At 36.0% G+C, this 22,380-nt stretch overlaps 1 protein-coding gene across 1 annotated transcript; it reads left to right on the top strand.

Annotated features, from left to right (window-relative positions):
• The first annotated feature begins 1,802 nt into the window (after positions 1-1,802).
• On the top strand, positions 1,803-16,559 carry LOC140146770 (cold shock-like protein CspC). Its single transcript, XM_072168644.1, has 2 exons — positions 1,803-1,990; positions 15,086-16,559. The coding sequence occupies exon 2, from the start codon at positions 15,113-15,115 to the stop codon at positions 15,455-15,457; it is 345 nt and encodes a 114-aa protein (XP_072024745.1). The 5' UTR covers positions 1,803-1,990; positions 15,086-15,112; the 3' UTR covers positions 15,458-16,559.
• Positions 16,560-22,380: the final 5,821 nt, after the last annotated feature.

Raw genomic sequence — 22,380 nt, 5'->3', positions numbered from 1 at the left:
CGTGCCTAAGGGAGCGATCGTTATTTATGGCAGGGGGGGGAATGGGTAAATTTAGGGGGAACACGAAATTTTTTTGTGGTCTTGAGGGGGGAACCTGAAATTTTAGTTGAACCAGGAGGGGGATTGTTAAATTTTAAATGGAGAAAATTGGGAAAACAAGGGGAACGCGAAAATTTTGAGCGGACGCGAAGGGGGAACGCGAAATGTTTTGTCGATATTTTTGCCAAAACACCCATTCCCCCCTGCCGTAAATAACGATCGGTCCCTAAGTCATTTTCATTTGTTTTTTGTCAGGCGGCATAGGACACGCAACACGGACGTACGAGGCTGGCGAAGATACAGGGCTGACAGCCCCATTCACAATACACGGTTAGCGATTATAAATGGACAATTAACATACTTGCAGTGGGGTACTTTGCAGAACCCCAACGGTTTTAGAGTAAGATAATTTTGCTTTGACACCACATAACAAATTTAGAATTGTTTGTGAAGATTTCATGATTATGTGTTAATCCAATGGCGACGTCAAAAATAGCGATATCGCATCCACCATCATCTGTTTTTTGTAATTTTGAGAACGAATAACAATGTGGTTCAAGCATGGATCAATATTACGAATCACCCTAATTATTTCGGATTATTCCCTTTCATTCAAGTATCAGTATCATTTGGGACCGTTCACAAACACTTGTAAGGGGGGGCTGATGCAAAAAGGGGGGCCTTGAAATTTTTTGACCCTCCTAAGGGGGGGGGCCTGAAAAAATGACCACAATTTGTTCTGGGATTATTGATTTAATATGCTTTTATATGGGGTTGACCGATAATTTTCATGTCAAATGAGGGGGGCCCTGAAATTTTCGAGGTCTCTAAATTAAAGGCGGGCCCTGAAAAATGTTTGCGATAAAATTTTTTTGCATCAGGCCCCCCCCCCTTACAAGTGTTTGTGAACGGTCCCTTTGTTCTTGTGCCCAAAGATTGGTGAATATAGATATGTTTAAATGCATGCTTGAACCATGTAGGCCTACTTTGTTCTCAAAATTACAAAAAATGATTTAGGCAATTAGCCTCAAAATTCCGGGGGAACATACCCACCAAAATTTTTTGCTGCGCCTCCCCGGGCTTTCAGCCCCCCCAATAATCATAGGTGAAGTTAAAAAGTGTGATAAAATACAAATATAGAGGCAAAATGGTTGTTTGTGACCTATATATTTTGCAAAATTTTCTGACTCCGCACACCCAGGGTGGCCCACCATTTTTTTTCAAGTTTCAACCACCCCCCATGTTGAAAATCTTCCTAAGCCAATGCTAGGGGCTGTGCAATAATTATGAGCCCTGGGGGGAGGGTTAAATTTGGGGGTGGGGGTGGCAAGACATTTTTGGTGAGCCGAAAGGGGGGCAAGTTTGGCAAGCTTAGAGGGGGGGGGCAAGCGATTTTTGGCACACATTCATGGGGTGCCTTTTAAATAAAACGCTCTAAAAACTCAGGAAAACAGTACGGAAACGCGTAAATATGCAAATTTTCCTGCTCGCTGCGCTCGCAACATATATCTCTATTTTGGCATGCACAAGGGGGGGGGGATAATTTTTGGCGGGCCGAGAGGGGGGGCAAGCGATTTTTGGCAGGCCGAGGGGGGGGGGCAAGCGATTGTCATAATTATTGCACAGCCCCCCGGGACAGCCCCTTTTAGCTGAAATATCAATGACCAATTTTTTTACATAGTGATGAATATTCCCGACATACGTCGCATGACGTCACTTCATTAATATTAAAATCCTTCTCCGCCTGTTGGTGTGGGGTAGAGTATTAGCCCTTTCCCATTGTGGTAACAACGACTTATTGTCGATTTGTATTTTGCTCTCAATTTTAACCGAATTTCATAGGTTGGAAGCCACTCCTGAGGCTGAAATTTGGTAGCCAGATACTGAAGAAAGATATTCATCGCTGACTTATAAACGGAAAATCCGTTGTTACATAGGTGGATCACAGGAAGTAAGTGTACATGCGTTGCAATTATGAAAATTCAAAGGCGCGTACTTTTTGACCTCGACTCGGAACAATAATTATTGATTCTTTCGCACCACATTTTTTCAAATATAAAGAAGGCATGTCACCGCACATGTAAATTCTTGGTGCCATATTGTTCTTTAAATTGAGAAAGATAAACGTGATGATTTTCAGTGGGTTTTAAAAGGATATTTTGAGGTTAAACTGAGAAATTTCCTTCCCTGTGTGTGTACTGTCATGCAGCATGACTGTGCTTGTCATGTGACATGCATACACATGTACCTAGCCGCGCACGTACAATCGTACATGTGTGCATGTGTAATGCAATTTGCATGCATGCATTGATCATTGCAACGTAGGGTTTGTGATCTTCATCTACAGGAATTCTGGGTAGACCAATCAAGACTGGTATCGCGCCCAGTGATTGCCACATGCATTTGACATGTTCATGATATAAACTTGAAATATGGTCATTTTCACGGTAAAGGGTGTATTAACTTTGGATTTTTAACATTTTAATCCGTAGTGTTCTAATAAAGCCACAGAATTCCATGATTTTTGGCCACATAAGTCATCTAGTTAGCAGCTACCTTGGGTAGCATAATCAGCTTTGCCTTTGGGAGTTACTGCGTTCAGTTTTAGCAGGCTTAAATGTACTTAATATTGCCATTTTGAAAAACTATAAAAAACAGTAACATTTTTGTAAAACCCTGTGTTTCTTCAGTTCATGGATAATTTTTCTTATCCTGAAAGTACAGTCATATGTTCAGTAAACACTGCCACATTAGATTTAATTGTGAACATCCCTGTATTTTTGATAACCGGACTTCGATATTTGTCGTTTCGGAGGCTTCATTTTACGTTAACAATTGTTAACAAACTTTGTGGGTGTAGCTTTGGTTCATAATTCTTGGTTATTTCTTCACTTCTTCTTGATTCATAACAGTTGTTATCTTAACTTGAAATGGGTAACAAAAATTTGTCGATTTGCAAGCTTTTAAATTTTTTTATAAAATCTTGACTTCAAAGAGCCGTTTTTCCGTTAACTTTTTTGAAGCCTCCGAAACAAACTGTTCAGCAAGCTTGTGCAAATATAAATAAAAGAGCTCATGCAATCTATTTATCAAAATGTAGCAAAGTAGATCCTCAAGTCACATGTTTTTAAATCGTGGAGATATATATCACTGTTTGAAAATGGGACCCAATACAAACTTTCCGTTAACAATTGAAGCCTCCGAAACAAATGAAGCCTCCGAAACAACAATTTAAGATTAATTATCATCTATGCATATATATCTAAATTGGTGTGTTTCATACTGATATCTGCATTGTAATCAGTGTTCGATTTACCTGGATTCGCATCGCAAAATGCGAGTCATTTTTTACAAACTGCTACTCAACTACACAGACCAGTAGCAAAAAATGCGATCCCAAAAAATTGGGGGAAAATGCCTACTTGCGATCGTGAACCACGCTGATATACCATCATTTGCAAGTTGCCATTTGTCAAAGTCAAAAATGTTTCCATAAATTCCATTTCCAAGAAAATAATGACAAAAATATGACCCAAAAGTCCCTAAATCATGATGTTTACGCCATTAAACTAAATACAGTATCCTCCCTTGTATGCAAATTTTTTTTTCCATGACATGTTGTGTTACAAACTGCCATGTATTACCAGATAACTAAAAACGTGCATATTAATTTTATGACGTCATAGAAGTAGCAGTGTTTATATGGTGTATAGTTCAGTGGTGAGATGGAAATATCATGTGTCCTTGGTGACAATCTTCCAAAATTATACAAGATTTTTAGGATTTCATAGATTCCTCACATTATTTTAATGCTTCAGCTAGTAAATTAGTGAGTTTCCTCTACTCAAAAATGTAGGACTTCTCTTGATTACTGAAGGAAAATTTGTGTTTAGAAAGGGCACACGATAATCAGCTTAGGAAGTTTAGGTGCGAATTTTGAACCACATTCGGTCTGCAACACTGCAGTTGCATAACATTTTTAAGCATTGAGTACTGGGATTGAGTAATCTGTGAGAAGATAAGAAAATACAAAAAAATCGATAAAATATGGTGAAAACAAACTGCTACTCAAAATTTTGGAATTGCTACTCAAATCTGAAAGTGAGTAGCAATTTTTGCTACACAAAAAAAATAGATGAAAATCGAACACTGATTGTAATTATTACTTGATATGTGCAGAATGTCATAAATTAACAAAAATTTTGACATTATGTTTAATGTTTGAAAAATATACTGATACCCCAAAAAGCCTGTTTCGGAGGCTTCACATGCAAAAAACACCATACTTAACAAATGGGTGAAAAAATTAACATGTGATAAATCTACAATATCTGCCGCATAGAATCATTGATTCAATACACACAAGAAAATAACAGCTTAGATGATCCCAACACTGTTGTTTTCAAAAAAACTACCTCTGCAATGTTTAACAATTGTTAACATGAAGCCTCCGAAACAAAAAAAATGACTTGCTGAGATAATTTAATTTTGTCACAACTGAAATTCAATACTTAGAAGCAAAGCATGAAAATTAGTAATTGTGATATTTTTACCTATTTTTTATGTCAACTTGTAGTAGTTAGCCAAATATTTTACTTTTATGATCACCTGTGTTGTTAACTGAAGCCTCCGAAGTCCGAAACACAAATCGCTTGAATGGCCAATTCTAAAAAATAACTCTAATTTCTGTGAAACTTGGCTGGGAGGTTCCTGTCATCAAGTAGTATTTGTACATGAAGTTAGACATTCAAATTATTTTAGGAACCCAATTAAAACTTAAAAAATATGTTTAAGGTTTGGAAATTTCCATTGTAAATGACACTTGATGTTAAAATGTTCAAAACTGCAATTACAAACATAGCAAAACATGGTATAAAATTTAACTTATATCTGTTGACTTACTTTGGAATGGGATTTCACATGTATTCCAGCTTTCATGTCATAATTTTCTGAGGTTATGTAAAATACATTTTTCTTAGATTTTAACCAAAATGTTATGGAAATGTCAAATTTTTTATTAGAAATCAAAAGGTTTAAGCCTTGAAACATTATTTTACTGGAATTTAAGTTGCTTCTATGCATGATTTCAGTAAAGTAAGTAAACAGAAACATATTTAAGTGGTTTGAAATTTTGACCCTAAAAATCAAAAGTTACACCCTTTACTGTGAAAATGACCATATACATGCGGTGGTCTTTCGCAAATTAGTCTCATATGCAGGTTTAATACACGCAACGTAAGTTAGTCTCGTACATTAAATTAATGGAAGACAGATGGACGGACAACGTATAATGTATAAATCATTGGGGAAAAAGCAAAATGTGGATTTTTAGTTTGGGAAAAATAAAAACGCGACGCAGGCAAGCTAAAAACGCGGGCAAACGCGGAACTCTCACATCCCTGCTAAATGTTTGAATTGAGGTCGGCTAAAAGTAGACCGTTTAGGGACTGTAATTGGTGTAGATGTCACATTTTGAACAGTGAGCGATAAGTGACCAATTTGACGTTCAGCACAAGTGTTTATCCTTACTCAGGGTGCCCTACTACCATAGGGCCCTATACAAGTGAAAAGTGAATTCAAATTTGTCATCAAACCACATCATTTTATATCAAATTACAGCCCTTGATAGGTACATGTAGAATCATACAATTTTGAACTTTAGAATATCTCCTTAAAAATGCAATTTTAAAAATGAAAGATGACAATTTTCTTTAAAAAATGACGGTTCAACCATGTCTGCAGGTTAAATAATTACAAAGTTATCTATGACCAAAAGTATGTCGCCTTTTTATTGCCAAAATTTTAGTGCTGTAATCGATTGTCGTAAGTATCGATAGTCGGAAAATACATAGACTTCCGACATGTCGAAACACTCAATGTCAGTATCGATACACAAAGCGACATGGCACACATGCTTAGATTATCTCAAATCAGGTCTCAAATTACCGTCAAATACTCAAATTACCGTCTCCCAATTCCAAGGTGAGCTTTACATCTAGAATACATCAGTGCTGTACGGTGCAAAACCTGATTTAGGAGCCAATGGCTCCTAACTTTATAAATTTAGGCGCCCAAATTTTGCTCCCAGGTAAAAAATATGTGGTGCCAAGTTAACTGAACAGCCATGTGCGTTGAATGTTCATAGCTGCTGTACTCAATCTACATATTCCCATTGAACTCTACATACTTCTTACACAGCATGTACAATGTACAGTGTAGGCCTATATGTTTTCCAGGAAGTCCCCATTGAGACATGATAAATGCATATATTCATAGCATACATTCATACTCTTGAATGCTACATTACAATTACATACATGTACATGTTTTGCATTTGCTGGCGATTAAAAGCTTCAATAGTTGGTCGCCATTGGCGCCAGGGATTGAATATTTAGTCGCCATCAGAAAAAATCTAGTCGCCATTGCACCTAAAATGGTCGCACCGTACAGCACTGGAATACATGCATCATGTCGTCTTCACGATCTCCAGCCCCTCCAGATCCCCTAAACTCAAATCCCTGTTTCAAACTGCGTGAGTATCGATAATAGTATCGACATGTCGGATGTTTGCCTCCCGACATATCGATACCCAGAAAGCTTATCGATTACAGCACTACAAAATTTGCATTGGCAAATGGCAATTGCAATTTTTTGGATCACAAAAAGTTTGTTCACCTCCTAATCATGGCTTGCCATTAAATATAGCATGATTCCCATTGAAACCTGTGCTAAATTTTAAACCATTTTAGCTAAAATGCGCTTTACTTTCATGAGGCCTAAAAAAAATTGTTTGTTTGTCCACGTCCGACCGACCGTGTACCCTGGTCCCGACCGTGTCTTTTTTTTTTTTTTTAAATTTTTTTTTTTTTAAATTTTTTTTTTTTTTTTGATTTTTTTTTGGCATCGATGGGACATCGTATAAAACAGTGGTTAGTATAAATTTAAAGAAAGAAAATGTAAAGAAAATGAACAGTATATCATGCAGAACCATCTCAAGAGTTAAACCAGTAAAGTGCTGTGTGTTTTGACTTATTTACCAGTCTTCAAATTGTCAGTTTCAAGTGAAAAAAAAAAAAAAACCTCTATGGACAAACAAACATTTTTTTTTTGGCCTTATGTCCAGTTGCGTGTGTGTGGTTATTTAGGCATCTGTGAATACAACCTGATATAAGAGATTTTACAACATGGGATTTATAAAGAATAAAAATGAATGTTGAATTTTTCCCCCATACGTTTACACAGTAAAGTACACTGCCAAATTTTGCTCACATGGCATGCCATGATGATACATTTTTGTATGCTATAAAGGACTCCCTCTATAATCAATGATGTGAATCTACCTACCCTTGAGTAAAGAAAGCCAAAACTGAAAACCGAATTTTGATTTTCTGAGTAATAAACCCATATATTAAATTAATCAAATTTCCAGCTGCATTCTTCATTAACTTGTGGAATACATCAAAAGAGTTGCTCGAGAACTCTAGCCAAGAATTTGCTCACTGATAGCTTCACATTCTAGGCTAGAGACCATTGCATTCAAAATCTAGTCGGATTTGCTGAAGCATGACACCGTGTAAAGCAATGGAACTTCAGAAGTAAACACAGCCGATCACGACAGGCAATTGCATCAAAAATGTTGCTAAAATTACACTTCAGCAAAATTTTAGACTGTCCAAAATACATAAATCTTGCTCAAAAGATACAGTTGACTCATCGAAATAACTTTCATCCAAATTTCAACATTAACAGAATAAATAACCTCCGGTGTAAAAAATTGCACCGCTGTCCGACTGAAAAACCATAGTAAAGTACTCAAATGCGTAACTATCGTGTGCAAATTCGAAGCTAGAGTTCTCAGGTAACAAAAGAGAACTGATATATTCCACAAGTTCATGAAGAATGCGGCTGGAAATTTGATTAATTACGGGTTTATTACTCAGAAATCAAAATTGCAAATGAGAAACATGTTTATGATGTAGGCCCTTTGGTTATAGAGGGTGATGATATTATAATTATGCATTCATTTAGTGATTTGAACAAACTAATTTTTCCATTTTTTTTTTTTTTTTTAAGTCCCTATTGGGCCAAAGCCAAAATTCCTGTTTGTGGCAGGACAGAATTTTGATAGACCTTTTGAATTGTAGCTCTGTGCCTGTTTGTTTTATGGATTCTTTATGTTCTTAATAAAAACAAGTAAGTTACAGACTACATTCACTGTATTCACACACAAGAAAAATAGTCCAAAGAATCAACATGTTGCCCACGGTAACACCAATCTATTGATGTGGCGGGACGGAATGATAAACTTCATGTATTTGTGAACACAGTACATTTGTTATCAAAAGTACTGGGATAAAACATTTTTCCAAACATTAAATTCACCCCCTCTTTATAGTACGGTAGGCTACCGTATGCTCATTAAATTTTTAAAATCATGTCAATGTGGCGGGAAAGAATGTGGAGGGACAGAATTTTGTCCACCATGGCAAAATCAACAAAAAGAGCAATTGAATCACTTTAAAAGGGGGAATAATACCCTGATTTTCATCAGTACCCCGTCACACCGAGAGGGCACCATGTGTGTATTTTATTGCTTGCATTCCGAAATTGATGGGCAAATTTTACTTTTTGTTTGCTGATTCATAATCTTTGGTTAGTAGTCTATTAAGGGATCTGGAATGAGCGTTTCGACAGTATTTTTGTGGGACATGAGAGCACACCAGACATATCGAATTGCATTCTGAATACGAAGAATGTCTAAAGTTCTGATATCAAATAATTTTCATTTTTTGAAATTCACGATATATAATACAAATTAAAAAAAATTAAAATTTGATATTTTTCACATTTTTGATATATAACAGTCCTCGAAGTAAATTTTATAAATCTAATAATATATTCTTAAAGTGTATGTAGCTGGGAGAAAAAGCCGACGAACAATTGAAAATTTTTACTTTTCATATTGAAGATATGGATTTTTTTCCCAAAAGACCTCTAATTTTTGTTTTTGAGTTTTGGGAAAAAAATTCCATATCTTCAATACGAAAGGGCAAAATTTTCAATTGATCGTCGGCTTTTTATCCCACCTACATACATTTTAAGTATAAATAATCAGATTTATAAAGTTTACTTCGAGTAACTGTTAAATATCAAAATATAAATTTTTAATCATTTGCCATAAAATGTGTATTACATTGTGAATTTCAAAAAATCAAATTTATTTGATATCAGAAGGACATTCTTCGTATTCAGAATGCAGTTCGATATGTCTGATGTGCTCTATTGTCCCACAATAAATACTGTCCAAATGTTATACCCCACACCAGAAGAAATTCACTCCTGTGACAAATTCTAAATTTTAGGTTAGAGTGATGACCATTTTTGGCTCTGGCCCTATTCTATATTACCCCAAAAAAGTGGTATTTGAGTAGAGTGGAGGTATCATTATTAACTACTCCTTTGCATTGTGTTATCGATTGGGTAAAAACCGATTAGATATTTGGATTCCAAAATCGGCCCGATCAGATTCCGATTAAAAAAAAAAATTTTAAACAAGCTAGTGCGGTAGTGCCCTTGCAAAATTTTTCGATTTAGATGGTCACAAAGTTAAAGTTTACTGTATTTTCTTGTGTATAAAAAGCTAACTAAAATGCGCACATCAGATAAGCAGTCAGGTCTTGAAAATATGAAGTGAAATTGTATACATGTAAGCCGCACAGGTAGGCCCTATAGAAAACACTTCATTCATCGTATGCAAGGGAGCTTAATAAAGATGACATCCATTACCTCCACCTTCTCATTCAATTGCATTGGCTTCCAATCCAGGACCGAATTCTTTTTAAACTTCTGCTTTATGTTTTCAAGTGCTCTCAGGGCCGTGCCCCTAATTATCTTTGTGACCTTCTTTCAGCCTATGCTCCCGGAAGAGAATTAAGATCTTCTTCCGATACTTTAAGACTCTGCTTAGTCAGCCTAGGGCACATAGAGGATCTGGTTTAAATACCTTCTGTCTCTGGCCCAAGGGAATGGAACAAACTCCCTAAAGCCATCAGGGAGTCTCCATCAATTCCAGTTTTCAGGAAGAAACTGAAAACTCACCTTTTCAGTTAGCTTCTTTCTTGTTCCGCTGTGTTTCTTTTTTTTTCTTTTTCCATCCTTTCTCTCCTTGTTCAGCGCTTTGATAAATTTTAAATTAGGCGCTTTATAAATACCTTTATGTATACATGTGTATGTATTACCTGCGTTATGATGCAGAGGTCATCCAAGGCTATCATAATATTTTATGTATCACCCATTCTCCCTCAATCAAATGAATTGGACATCTCCTGAACATAATTCTTATTATGCCTCCACCGGAGGTATTATGTTTCCTGGTTGTCCGTCCGTCCATCCGTCCGTCCATCTGTCCGTCCGAGCTTGCGGGTGCAATTTCTCGTAACTGGTAAGATGTACAGTGATGCAATTTGGTGGGGGATGGTGGTTCAGCGTCTTCAAATTCCAGTAGGTTGGGTTAGTGGGTCAAGGTCACCCAAGGTCATCTAGGGGTCATCTGAGGTCAAATTAGCAAAAACCGTTGTATGGGCATGAACCTTGGTGTACAGTGATGCAATTTGGTGGAGGGATGGTCATTGGCGGTCTTCAAATTCCAGGAGGTTTGGTTAGTGGGTCAAGGTCACCCAAGGTCATCTAGGGGTCATCTGAGGTCAAATTAGCAAAAACTGTCGTAGGGGTGGGTACTGTAAAACATTTAGAACCAAATTTTTTTGAAGGTCATTTTGGGGTCATCTGGGGTCACACAGAGGTCATCTGAGGTCAAATAACTTAAAACTGTCGTATGGGCATGAAACTTGGTGGCTACAGTCAACATTTAGAGTTAAATTCTAGGATGGTCATGTTGGGGTCATCCGGGGTCATCTGAGGTCAAATAACTTAAAACTGTCGTATGGGCATGAAACTTGGTGGATACAGTCAACATTTAAAGTTAAATTTTTGGATGGACATTTTGGGGTCATCTGGGTTCACACAGGGGTCATCTGAGGTCAAATTACTAAAAACCGTCGTATGGGCATGAAACTTGGTTGGGTACATTCAACATGATACGCCTCAAGGTGGAGGCATTGCGGCCGACGCTTTGCGTCGAGAACCGCGCAAGCCGAGAACCGCTCTAGTTGAAGAATAATATTTTGATTCTTGATTTGGGGATTTATAATTCTCAATTACGGACGTCTATGGCAAAATTGACCGGGAGATGAATTTACGGCTCATTCGCCGTGGACGGTCACAAATATGTAATAAAGTGGGTAATTACTTTTTGGTAGGCGTTTATTTATACAACCGAGCGATTCGCATAAGGCCCCCCAAAATGTTGTGTTGCCCTCACAAGCCAAAAAACGGGTGGGTCGGACGGTCGGGATTTTTTGAAGATCTTGAGATAATGGTACACCAACACATATTTAGGATATTTACTCTGTAAAGTTTAGGTAGAGTTATAATAAGCTGAATATAAACCACACAAAATACAGAAGTGTTACAACAAAATATCAATTCACTAAACCATCTACGCTACCAGCTTCCACCCTTTCTCCATATATTTCTTGCAAGGTTTTTGTCAAAGATACAGCTTTGACAAAGCTAAATATGTTTTTAGAACCAGCAGTTGCAGTCATACATACCGCGAAATCCATGGTAACGGTACATGTACCATAAACAACACGAATTCAAAACACAACGATTGACCTCCCGCGGTGACCTCAGACCGTGCGAGATGCATCACATACTTTTTATTTTTGAAAATATATTTATGAAACATTGGGAACTGGTAAATCATTATATTAATATTTTTATTCATCAATAAACATTTCAAGAATATTTTAGCGTATTTGGAGTGAAAATATTACATATTTATTTATTTTTTCTTGAATTTTGATTTGATAAATTAATGAATATACGGACTGATAAAATAGTACGCTTTTTTAATATTCCGATAGACTTTTTTAATTTCAGAAATATATTCATGAATATTTGAAAGCGTAAAATGGTAAAATACCATATAAATCTATCCATCAATATTTGTAATTCATCAAAAGACATTTACAAAATATTTTAGTGTATTTTGAGTGAAAATATTACACATTTATTTATTTTCTTCTTGAATTTTGATTTGATAAATTAATGAATTATAAATTTATATGGTCATTTTCACAGTAAAGGGTGTAACTTTTGATTTTTAGGGTCAAAATTTCAAACCGCTTAAATATGTTTTTGTTTACTGTAATTATCATGCATAGAAGCAACTTAAATTCCAGTAAAATAATGTTTTAAGGCTTAAACCTTTTGATTTCTAATAAAAAAATTGACATTTCCATAACATTTTGGTTAAAATCTAAGAAAAAATGTATGTTACATAAGCTCAGAAAATTATGACATGAAAGCTGGAATACATGTGAAATCCCATTCCAAAAGTAAGTCAACAGATATAAGTTAAATTTTATACCATGTTTTGCTATGTTTGTAATTGCAATTTTGAAAATTTTTAACATCAAGGGTCATTTGCAATGGAAATTTCCCAACCTTAAACATATTTTTTAAGTTTTAATTGGGTTCCTAAAATAATTTGAATGTCTAACTTCATGTACAAATACTACTTGTTGAAAGGAACCTCCCAGCCAAGTTTCACAGAAATTGGAGTTATTTTTAGAATTGGCAATTCAAGCGATTTGTGTTTCGGAGGCTTCAGTTAACAACACAGGTGATCATAAAAGTAAAATATTTGGCTAACTACTACAAGTTGACATGAAAAAGTCGGAAAAAATATCACAATTACCAATTTTCATGCTTTGCTTCTAAGAAGTATTGAATTTCAGTTGTGAAAAAATTAAATTATCACAGCAAGTCATTTTTTTTTGTTTCGGAGGCTTCATGTTAACAATGGTTAAACATTGCAGAAGTAGTTTTTTTGAAAACAACACTGTTGGGATCATCTAAGCTGTTATTTTCTTGTGTGTATTGAATTAATGATTCTATGCGGCAGATATTGTAGATTTATAACATGGTAATTTTTTTCACCCATTTGTTAAGTATGGTGTTATTTGCATGTGAAGCCTCCGAAACGGGCTTTCTTGGGTATCAGTATATTTTTCAAACATTAACCATATAATATCAATTTTTTTTTAAATTTATGACATTCTGCACATATCATGTAACAAATACAATTACAATGCAGATATCAATATGGAACACACCAATTTAGATATGCATAGATGATAATTAACCTTATTGTTGTTTCGGAGGCTTCATTTGTTTCGGAGGCTTCAATTGTTAACAGAAAGTTTGTATTGGGGTCCCATTTTCAAACGGTGATATATATCTCCACAATTTAAAAACAAGTGACTTGAGGATCTACTTTGCTACATTTTGATAAATAGATTGGATGAGCTCTTTTATTTATATTTGCCCAAGCTTGCTGAACAGTTTGCTTCTGAGGCTTCAAAAAAGTTAACGTTAAAAGTTATCTTTGAAGTCAAGATTTTATAAAAATTTTAAAAGCTTGCAAATCGACTAATTTTTGTTACCCATTTCAAGTAAAGATATCAACTGTTATGAATCAAGAAGAAGTGAAGAAATAACCAAGAATTATGAACCAAAGCTATACCCACAAAGTTTGTTAACAATTGTTAACGGAAAATGAAGCCTCCGAAACGACAAATCTCGAAGTCCGGTTCTCAAAAATACAGGGCTGTTCACAATTAAATCTAATGTGGCAGTGTTTACTGAACATATGACCGTACTTTCAGGATAAGAAAAATTATCCATGAACTAACTGAAGAAAACACAGGGTTTTACAAATAATGTTACTGTTTTTTATAGTTTTTCAAAATGGCAATATTAGGTACATTTAAGCCTGCTAAAACTGAACGCAGTAACTCCCGAAGATGATTATGCTACCCAAGGTACATGTAGCTGTTAACTAGATGACTTATGTGGCCAAAAATCATGGAATTCTGTGGCTTTATTAGAACACAACGGATCAAAATGTTAAAAATCCAAAGTTACACCCTTTACCGTGAAAATGACCATATACGGACTAATTAACAAAATATTACGCTTAATATTCCGATGGGCTTTAACACAGACTGGCTTGCACATGGCGTGCACAGATCGTGATCGAGATTTCAAGCAAGTGACAAGAGACTAGCTATGTACACAAAACAAGTCAGATTCATCGACGTTCATTTTAAATTCGATCCACCGAGTCGGCAAGATTTTCGGTGGTGGAAAAAACGGGGAAAAACACGTAAATATGAAAAATATGAGAAAAAGTGTATACAAAAATAAAAATAAAAATGCCGGTTGGGAATTTTCCAATTTGTGACCCGGCAGCACAAACGAAAGTAAATTCCCTAAATTGTATTCTGAGTTACGTGTAAAATGTATCACGAAGGTCATATTCATCGGTAACTTAAGCTGGCCCGACATCCGTCTCATTTCGATAGTCAAAAACTAATCAATAATCCTATTGTTGAAGTGGATAATAAGCTTCTACCTTAGATGGCTATAGAACTTTTATTAGCTCTGGTCTTTGTTGGCTTATATTGCTAAATCCTGATCAAGTGGTGGGTTACCAGGCATTGTATTTTGTACAGGTATGCATAACCAACAATTAACAATGAGAGAACTTTCTTAAACCTCGTTGACTTGGGGGATGATTTGAAATGACCGCCAATTTTGACTGTTTGATATTTATTGCCAACAATGTGGAAAAAGAGACACATGTAAAAATGTAAAAAGCAATAATTTTGTTGAAGGAGCAAAGTTTAACAAACCATAACCCCGCTTCTGTATATCGTTTGAAGTACAATGATATACCATTTTTAAGTTTATGATGTTTATTTTTAAACACGAAATAAAACAAAATTGACAGCGGGAGGAATTTACGGCTCATTCGCCGTGGACGGTCACAATTACGACCTTGGTAGCGTGAGGGCAACACAACGATTTTTTTTGGCCTAATTTAATAATTCTAATTGCTTTTATACTTGTTATCCAGGAAACGCAGAGATCTTCATAACAGAAAATGGCTAGTCAAGCTCCCGTTTACACAGGGCAGGTGAAGTGGTTTAACGAGCAGAAAGGCTTTGGTATGATAGAATCAAGCGATGGTGGCCGCGACATCTTTGTACACTACTCAAAGATCGACATACAAGGTCGTAAGACTCTAAATGAAAACGATCAAGTTGAATACCAGTTTGAGACCACACATAAAGGACCGGCAGCCACATGGGTCAAACCTGTCGGTGGTGGTGGTGGCGGAGGATACTCAGGAGGCGGCGGAGGATACTCTGGAGGTGGGGGCTACTCTGGAGGCGGAGGTGGCTATGGAGGCGGAGGCGGAGGCGGAGGCTACTCTGGAGGCTACTAGATCTATGCTGTAGTCCACTGCTCACATCCAGTTAAGGGGTCATCTAGGGGCAAATTAGCGGGCGTAATATCATACATGGAAGTCATTCTGAGCCCCTTTTTTGAACAAAATGGTGCAACTAAATATTTGCACCAAAAAGTAAAATTTTTAAAAATCAATTAGTTTTCGGTCATTTTTTGCAATATGGGCACTAATTATGTTGCCTGAAGTTGGGCATGTTGATCAATTTAAACATTCCTGATAATAATACACACCATGGTGAAACCATCTATCACCACCACATCTATGCCCTTACTATCACAGACATCTGTAATTTAATTGCAGAACATTAGAACAGGTTGCAAAAATGGACTATTCCATTTCAAATGCATACATCCCCATGAGAGACTAAGGGATTAAGGTCATGTCTTCCATGGGCGGTGTATGAATTTCAATTGGGATAGCCCAATGTGCACAAAATTAACTTGTTTTTGTCTGCTGATTACAGTCGGTATTTATAGATTTTGGGCCATGATAAAAACAGCCCTGTTCTACGGGCCCAACCGACCCAGATTTTGTTTTGGGTTTGGTTTATTTTTAAAGCTGGATGAAACTAGAAACAGCCATTTTTTGTTGGATGATTTTAATATAAATTCGGAGGTGCCGTGTTGCCCCATACTGGATCCACCATTGTTGACATAAAACCATGAACTATACATAAGCATCATGTTTATGGCAATCAGAAGCATGAACTATAAAGCACCAGAACTCTACAATTCCAATATTCAAAGCATAAAGGTGATCAGTATTGATCATATTATAAAATTAGCAGGACTGATAAGCATCTAGTAATTCTATGGGTACTGGCTTTGCTTCCATTTGAAGATGCGGTTCAAAGATACAAAGGAGCAGAAGACTGTTAATACGGTTTATAAGCATAAAACATGAACTATATGCACCATGTTTACCACAATTCAGAACTCGATTCAAAGTATTTTAAAGGTGATCATAATATAATCAGAACTTCACAGCAGAATTATTAAGTAGACAGTAAGGCCAAAGAAAAAAAAAGTTTGGTTCTGAAACATTTGGCAAAAAAAGAAGAAGAAATAGTGTGTCATTTTTTTAAAATAAACTAGCTACATTGCATTTCTTCTTCTTTTTCTGATTGTGTTTTAGTCCATTTTGGAAAAAAATTGACCCACAATGAGATGATTATGTAGAGCTATGTGGCAAAACAGCACACAGGTTTCTCAGAATCCCTTTTTTCTTTGGCCTTATTGATATAAAGTGGAGAGTAGGGTGAGGGAATTATTGTCTTTTATAACTCCATTGTTTAATGTTACTAAGTATATAAAAGTGTATATTTTAGAAAGCAAATGGACCAAGAAATATCAGTGCGAGGTCAGATGTGTACTAAAATGTGCAGATTTTCAGAAAATTGCATAAAAACATGTTTTTATCCCATATTTTTTGCTCTCCAAGTAAAATTCCGAATTGAGAGTACCGGGTCATCATGCGTGTACAAGCGCAATCTGAACTCATATTATCCCGCCACTTTGCTGCAGCTGTCTTGAGCCATGTGACTCTTCTGAATAAGGAATTTGGCATGGTGATTTTTAAATCAAGAAAAAATTGGGGTGGGGGATTAGTAAAAAGTTGTATTTTTTAAGTTGAAGAATACATCCTAATGTTTCTTCATGTAAGTATCAACAAATCTCAATTTTTTGTTTTCCATTACTTGGCCATTAAAGTAAAGTTTTTGATTCTTCTATGGTCCGGGCATCGCGTAGACGAGGAGAGGTATCCTCCCCTTCTTCGCGTTGTTGGCCAATGGATCAGATCATCTCGGATGTGTTGCTGTCATGCTTGTTGATCAGCCAATTAGTGTGATTGTTGCACTTCTGCGTCACGCTGGCAGATATATGCTAGCTAAACGCACAGCACACATGCACGCACCACAGAAGAATTAAAAAAAAAAGTGGTTACTGACGTTGACTTCGTTCAAAATCATAAGATTATCATGAAAAATGGTAAAATTCTTGAAAGGTGTCAAATTTTGTATTTTAAGATGCAAATATCTGAAATGTGGTTTTGTATTTTCGGATGTATCAAATTTCTAAAATCTGGGCTATTTGTTATAATTTTGAATGTGGCACAGGGACTGCCTTTTGAAATAAGCAAGAGCTGTAGAATGCTCTGGTCTCTTCAAAAAGAGCTTGAGAAGAGGTGTTTGCACCAATGACCATTGGGGTGTAATGAGTTTATAGTGACTCAACAAGTATAGCTATAAAATGCACATGCAACTTACTAGAGGAAGCAGTCCCTGAAATGACGCCCATGTTACTTTTTTTAAAGCATAAAAGTATTTGTGAAAAGGAGAATTGGTATTAATGTTATTGTCTTCTGACTAGTGTTCATCCTTTCTCAGTCAGTGATGTGTAACCATCGTTTAATTTGGCAAAACTGCAATAACTTTAACGTCTAACATGGAAGTAGTCTCTTACTTCCATGGTCTAAAGAACCCTTAACAAACTGTATGTTCAAAATTGTATGTAATACAGGCAAATGTGTTGTCATTGTCACAATTATTTTGTAGTCTTTACACAGATATTAAAATCTGAAGAAAAAAAAAGGTTGATGATGCTGATTTATGGGAATGGGTCATATGATTTCAGGAACATCATTTTAACCCACATCTGGGTCGTTTATTAGTTCATAACATACATATAATGAAAAGAAAACACAAGTTTGCAGAATTAGTTTTCAAACTGTTTGTTTTTTTAAATGATAAAGATTCAACTGTGGTTTACCTCAAGTTTGGAAATGATGTCAATGATTTTCCACTGTATGTTGCGTCGCAGGCATGCCAACAATCTGCTTTTGAATGCATTACATGAGCTACGCTTGTGTGTATGACATTGTATTCATTTACAAGTACAATTTAATACTGCGACCAGTGAACTATGCACCTACATCACTACCAAACTTGAGAGCAACCAAAATATATCACTAGATTTTCTTTACTAAAGTGAGAGTGCTACAGCTGTTTGATCAGCAAATACTTTTGGTGAACAGTATAAGCTCACCCAGCAAACACAAGACCGTTTTTGATTTGTTGTTTGTTTTTGATAAAAGCATTTAAAAGATAACATTCAATGTTGGGTTATATGAAAGGCCATGATCCATTTTAAAACGTTTTATACTCTTTATGTAACCCAACATTTATAGCAACCTTTTTGCCATTGTTTTCAAACGTTTTGTGTTTGCTGGGTGTTTAATTATAGTATTCAAGTGTGAGTTACTGTCACCAGATTTTCTTTACTATTTCAGGTGAGATTATTGCAAGTATTTGATCACCAAATACTTATATTTGGTGGGTAATGTAATGTGTATGGTTAATGATTACAACTTGTTGGTTTCATGAATACAGATTGTGTCTCAGTTATGATTAACTCTTGCAGCCGTTTTCGTTTCTTGTGTGATGGTCTTATTTTACTTTATTATTATTTTCTGTCTCATAAAAATGGGGTGGTCAATGTTGGCCGTTTGATGTTGCCTCCATAAAGTTTCGTTTAAAGGGGCATTTTTGTGATTTTTAGCATTCTTTTATTACTATATAGGGTTTGGTAAATACATGTATCCACAAAACAAGCATATTTTCAAAACTTGATTTGGACATTGAATTTGTGTGTAACACATAATTGCATGCATTACAGTGCCCCATGCATGTAGGCCACAGTGTTGTAATTCCCGTCCATTGAGAGACTAGATTTGTCGTTGGGCAGGAAAAAACTCCTATGTCATTGGCCCCTGAACATGTTTAAAGCAAAACCGTTATGTAATTGGTTATCAGTTTTGTTTTAAACATGTTAAGGGGCCACAAACACGTAGGTTTTTCCTGCCCAACAACGATTTTCAAATTGGACGAATCTTTGTCAAACAACTGAATCTGCATCAATGGTTATGTACACTAACTTTACATGTATATAGTCCTAGGTCATTGTCATTGATGGTATAAAACATTTTTTGGAGTCATTTGGTGGATGAGGCTGTGCATCACGAAGTGCTCCTTTAATCTTTCTTTTGTAACAATACATTTGATAATTATGTATTTTGACTGCTTTTATTATGGAAATAAAGTTGAATGAATGATATTAAAGATTCAGAAGAATATTTGGCATACTATAACCGCACAGAGAACTGAATACATGTATAGCTGGCGTCACACAATCACATTTATGTTTCAAACTTATTTAACAGATATACTGGAAAGAAAAAAAAGAGAGGCAAGGTACACCAACTTGATGTCGGGAAACAAGTATTATACAGATTATAAATTGGTTCACCTCAAGTTCGGGAGTGACGTATGTGCATTTTCCGCTTGCTGCAGTATCGAATCGTGTGCGTAAAGTTAATTACACAGCGTACTCGTACACGTGCAAGGGCAGTTATCAGTACGCGATGCAACCTCAAAAAAGCATTGATGTCACTACCAAACTTGCAGCGAACCAATGTATAGACAGTACGCAGAGGGGGACGAAACAGATTAATAAATTACACAAATCATCATTATGCTAATTAGGGTCATGGGTTACTAACCATAACCCCCGTAAACTGACCCTAATTAGCATATCCTGATGGTCTGTCTTCAATGAGACATCTACCGTTATATTTGATGATGATAAGCAAATGAAGTCACACCATCCAATTCTACCTATTAGTTTTACAAAAAATGTTTACTGAATAATTCCAGCTGCCGGTAGTTGTATGAGGTGTGGAAGAATATTTAGGGAACAAACCAAAAGATCGATGACGTCCTATAAACGTAACTGGTTTCGTTTAGGTGGGAGGGGGTAAAAATACTCGATTACGTTTGTACAAAAACATCGGTCTGAAGAAATGTGTCATTATTATTATGTCAAAATTTTCAAAATTTTATTGTTACGTTTCTGGCAGGGAGGGAGGGGGTCGGCTGAGAAACGAAACCAGTTACGTTTAAAGGACGTCATCGATCTTTTGGTTTGTTCCCTTAGTATAGTAGGAAGATGAGGTATGTTTTAATCACTTGCTCTTTTTATAATCCTCACAGAATAGTCGACTGCAGATCCGTCGGATAACGCTTTTTCAATGGGAAATGAACTTTGCTGTGTGGATGATGTCACGATGAGGTTAGCATTTATTCCGTATTGAAAAGCGTGTTCCGACGGATCTGCACTCGACCGGCCTCTCAACATGTCTTGATTAGTTTCTAGAAAAGGAATCTTCATGTTTCCATCACCCGAGGGACATCTGCGCCCATGACTAGGTCTGACCCCCCTCCTCCAATATAACCCCATACGATTAAAAATTAAATACGCTCCGATTTCATTCAAAAGCGTATCAATTTAATCGTCATATTAAGATCACACAACTATAAAATTTGTTTGTCCAGGGATCTTCATGTTTCCATCACCCGAGGGACAACATGAAGATCCCTGACGCATCCCTCTTGGGTCTGATTGACTCTGTTATTGTGATTACATCATGGGAGGGGATTCCCATCTTTCATGAAATAGGTTTAACCCCATGAGAACTACCTGTCTATTGGTCAAAAAGAAGTTTGCATTATCAATTTGACCAATCAGCGACCACGGTTGTTTGATGGGATCATTTATTAATTTTTGAAACAAAACATCATGTATAACCAAATTTTAGGCTTAAACAGCTAAAAGTGATATCGTGCTAATGTATACAGATGCTTTTGAGTCGTTCTCAACTTTAATTTCCCATCTGTCACAAAATTATTAACTTTTATAGTATTTTTTGAAGTTTTTTCGGATATAAAATGTATCTATTAATGAAAAAATTGGTGGCGCTATTTAGTTACTGGAAATTAACCCTTTCAAGCTTTTAATTCAAATAATTCTTTTTATTGTTTGATAAAATATGTTTATAAAATTTCCTTGTTGCTTGTTTCACCTATCCAGCTGTTTTAATGGCGGTATTAATCACCTAACCCTTGTAAATAAAGAAATATGATTTAGGATAAATAGCGCCATCTATAGTTTGCATTTAGTTAATAATGAAGCCAATTCTATATACATCAAACAGCCGTGCGACATTGTTAGAATAATTTCACCATGGAAAAAAATTGGGGTGAATTATTTGCAAAGCTCCATTCTGATTGGTGATTAAAGTGAAGATATCACATAATTGATCAATCAGAGGTAATGTTAGATTGGCATGTAGTGCTCAGCATGCTCAGAGGATTAAATTGAACAAAGCTAAAGGCTCTGGTATGAGCGTTTGGGCAGTATTGTTGTGGGATATGAGAGCACATCAAATTGCATTCTGAATACGAAGAACGCTCCGATATCAAGTAATTTTGCTTTCTTGAAATTCGTGATATAATACACATTCATGGCAAATGATTAAAAATTGATATTTTTAGCTCATTGTGTTAGCACAATGAACTCTAGGCATGGTCCATTTTTCTGTGTGTTTTTTTTCTTTCTCTTGCTACATCGTTTGAGCAATGGATCTGGTAATTTGAGGCGGCGATGTTTGCATGATGGTTCATGATTGTTACTTATTTAGCTAAAAAAATTCGGACGGAAAGTATCATTTTTGGAGCATTTTCTTACGAAAAGTTTTACCTAATTTCATTGAATAGTCTCCTATGCAGACTGTTTGTGGTGCTTTTCATATTACAAACACTGTACAAACTCCTTGATCGTGCGAATTTGTAAAAGAGATGTTGAACTTTACTGTTTCAGTGCGGCTACAATGTCTGCTTGTCAGTGTTGCTTTTAGCATCAATTGGGCTTGTGCTGTCTATAGGCCCTTTTGTGCACGAGCCATGACCATGCAAATAGTGTCTCAAATTCTCCCAAATCAGAACTAATTGGGCTACCTAATTGTTGGTTGGCAACCCTGACTATGAACAAACATCTCACTCATTT

This window comes from Amphiura filiformis, chromosome 2, assembly GCF_039555335.1.
Source record: "Amphiura filiformis chromosome 2, Afil_fr2py, whole genome shotgun sequence".
NCBI classification, from domain to species: Eukaryota; Metazoa; Echinodermata; class Ophiuroidea; order Amphilepidida; family Amphiuridae; genus Amphiura; species Amphiura filiformis.
Note: the sequence above shows the minus strand (reverse complement) of the source record. Positions and strands in the feature narration are given on the sequence as shown.

Excerpts from the sequence above, each read along its gene's own strand:
- LOC140146770 (XM_072168644.1), top strand. The coding sequence starts at position 15,113 with ATGGCTAGTCAAGCTCCCGTTTACACAGGGCAGGTGAAGTGGTTTAAC.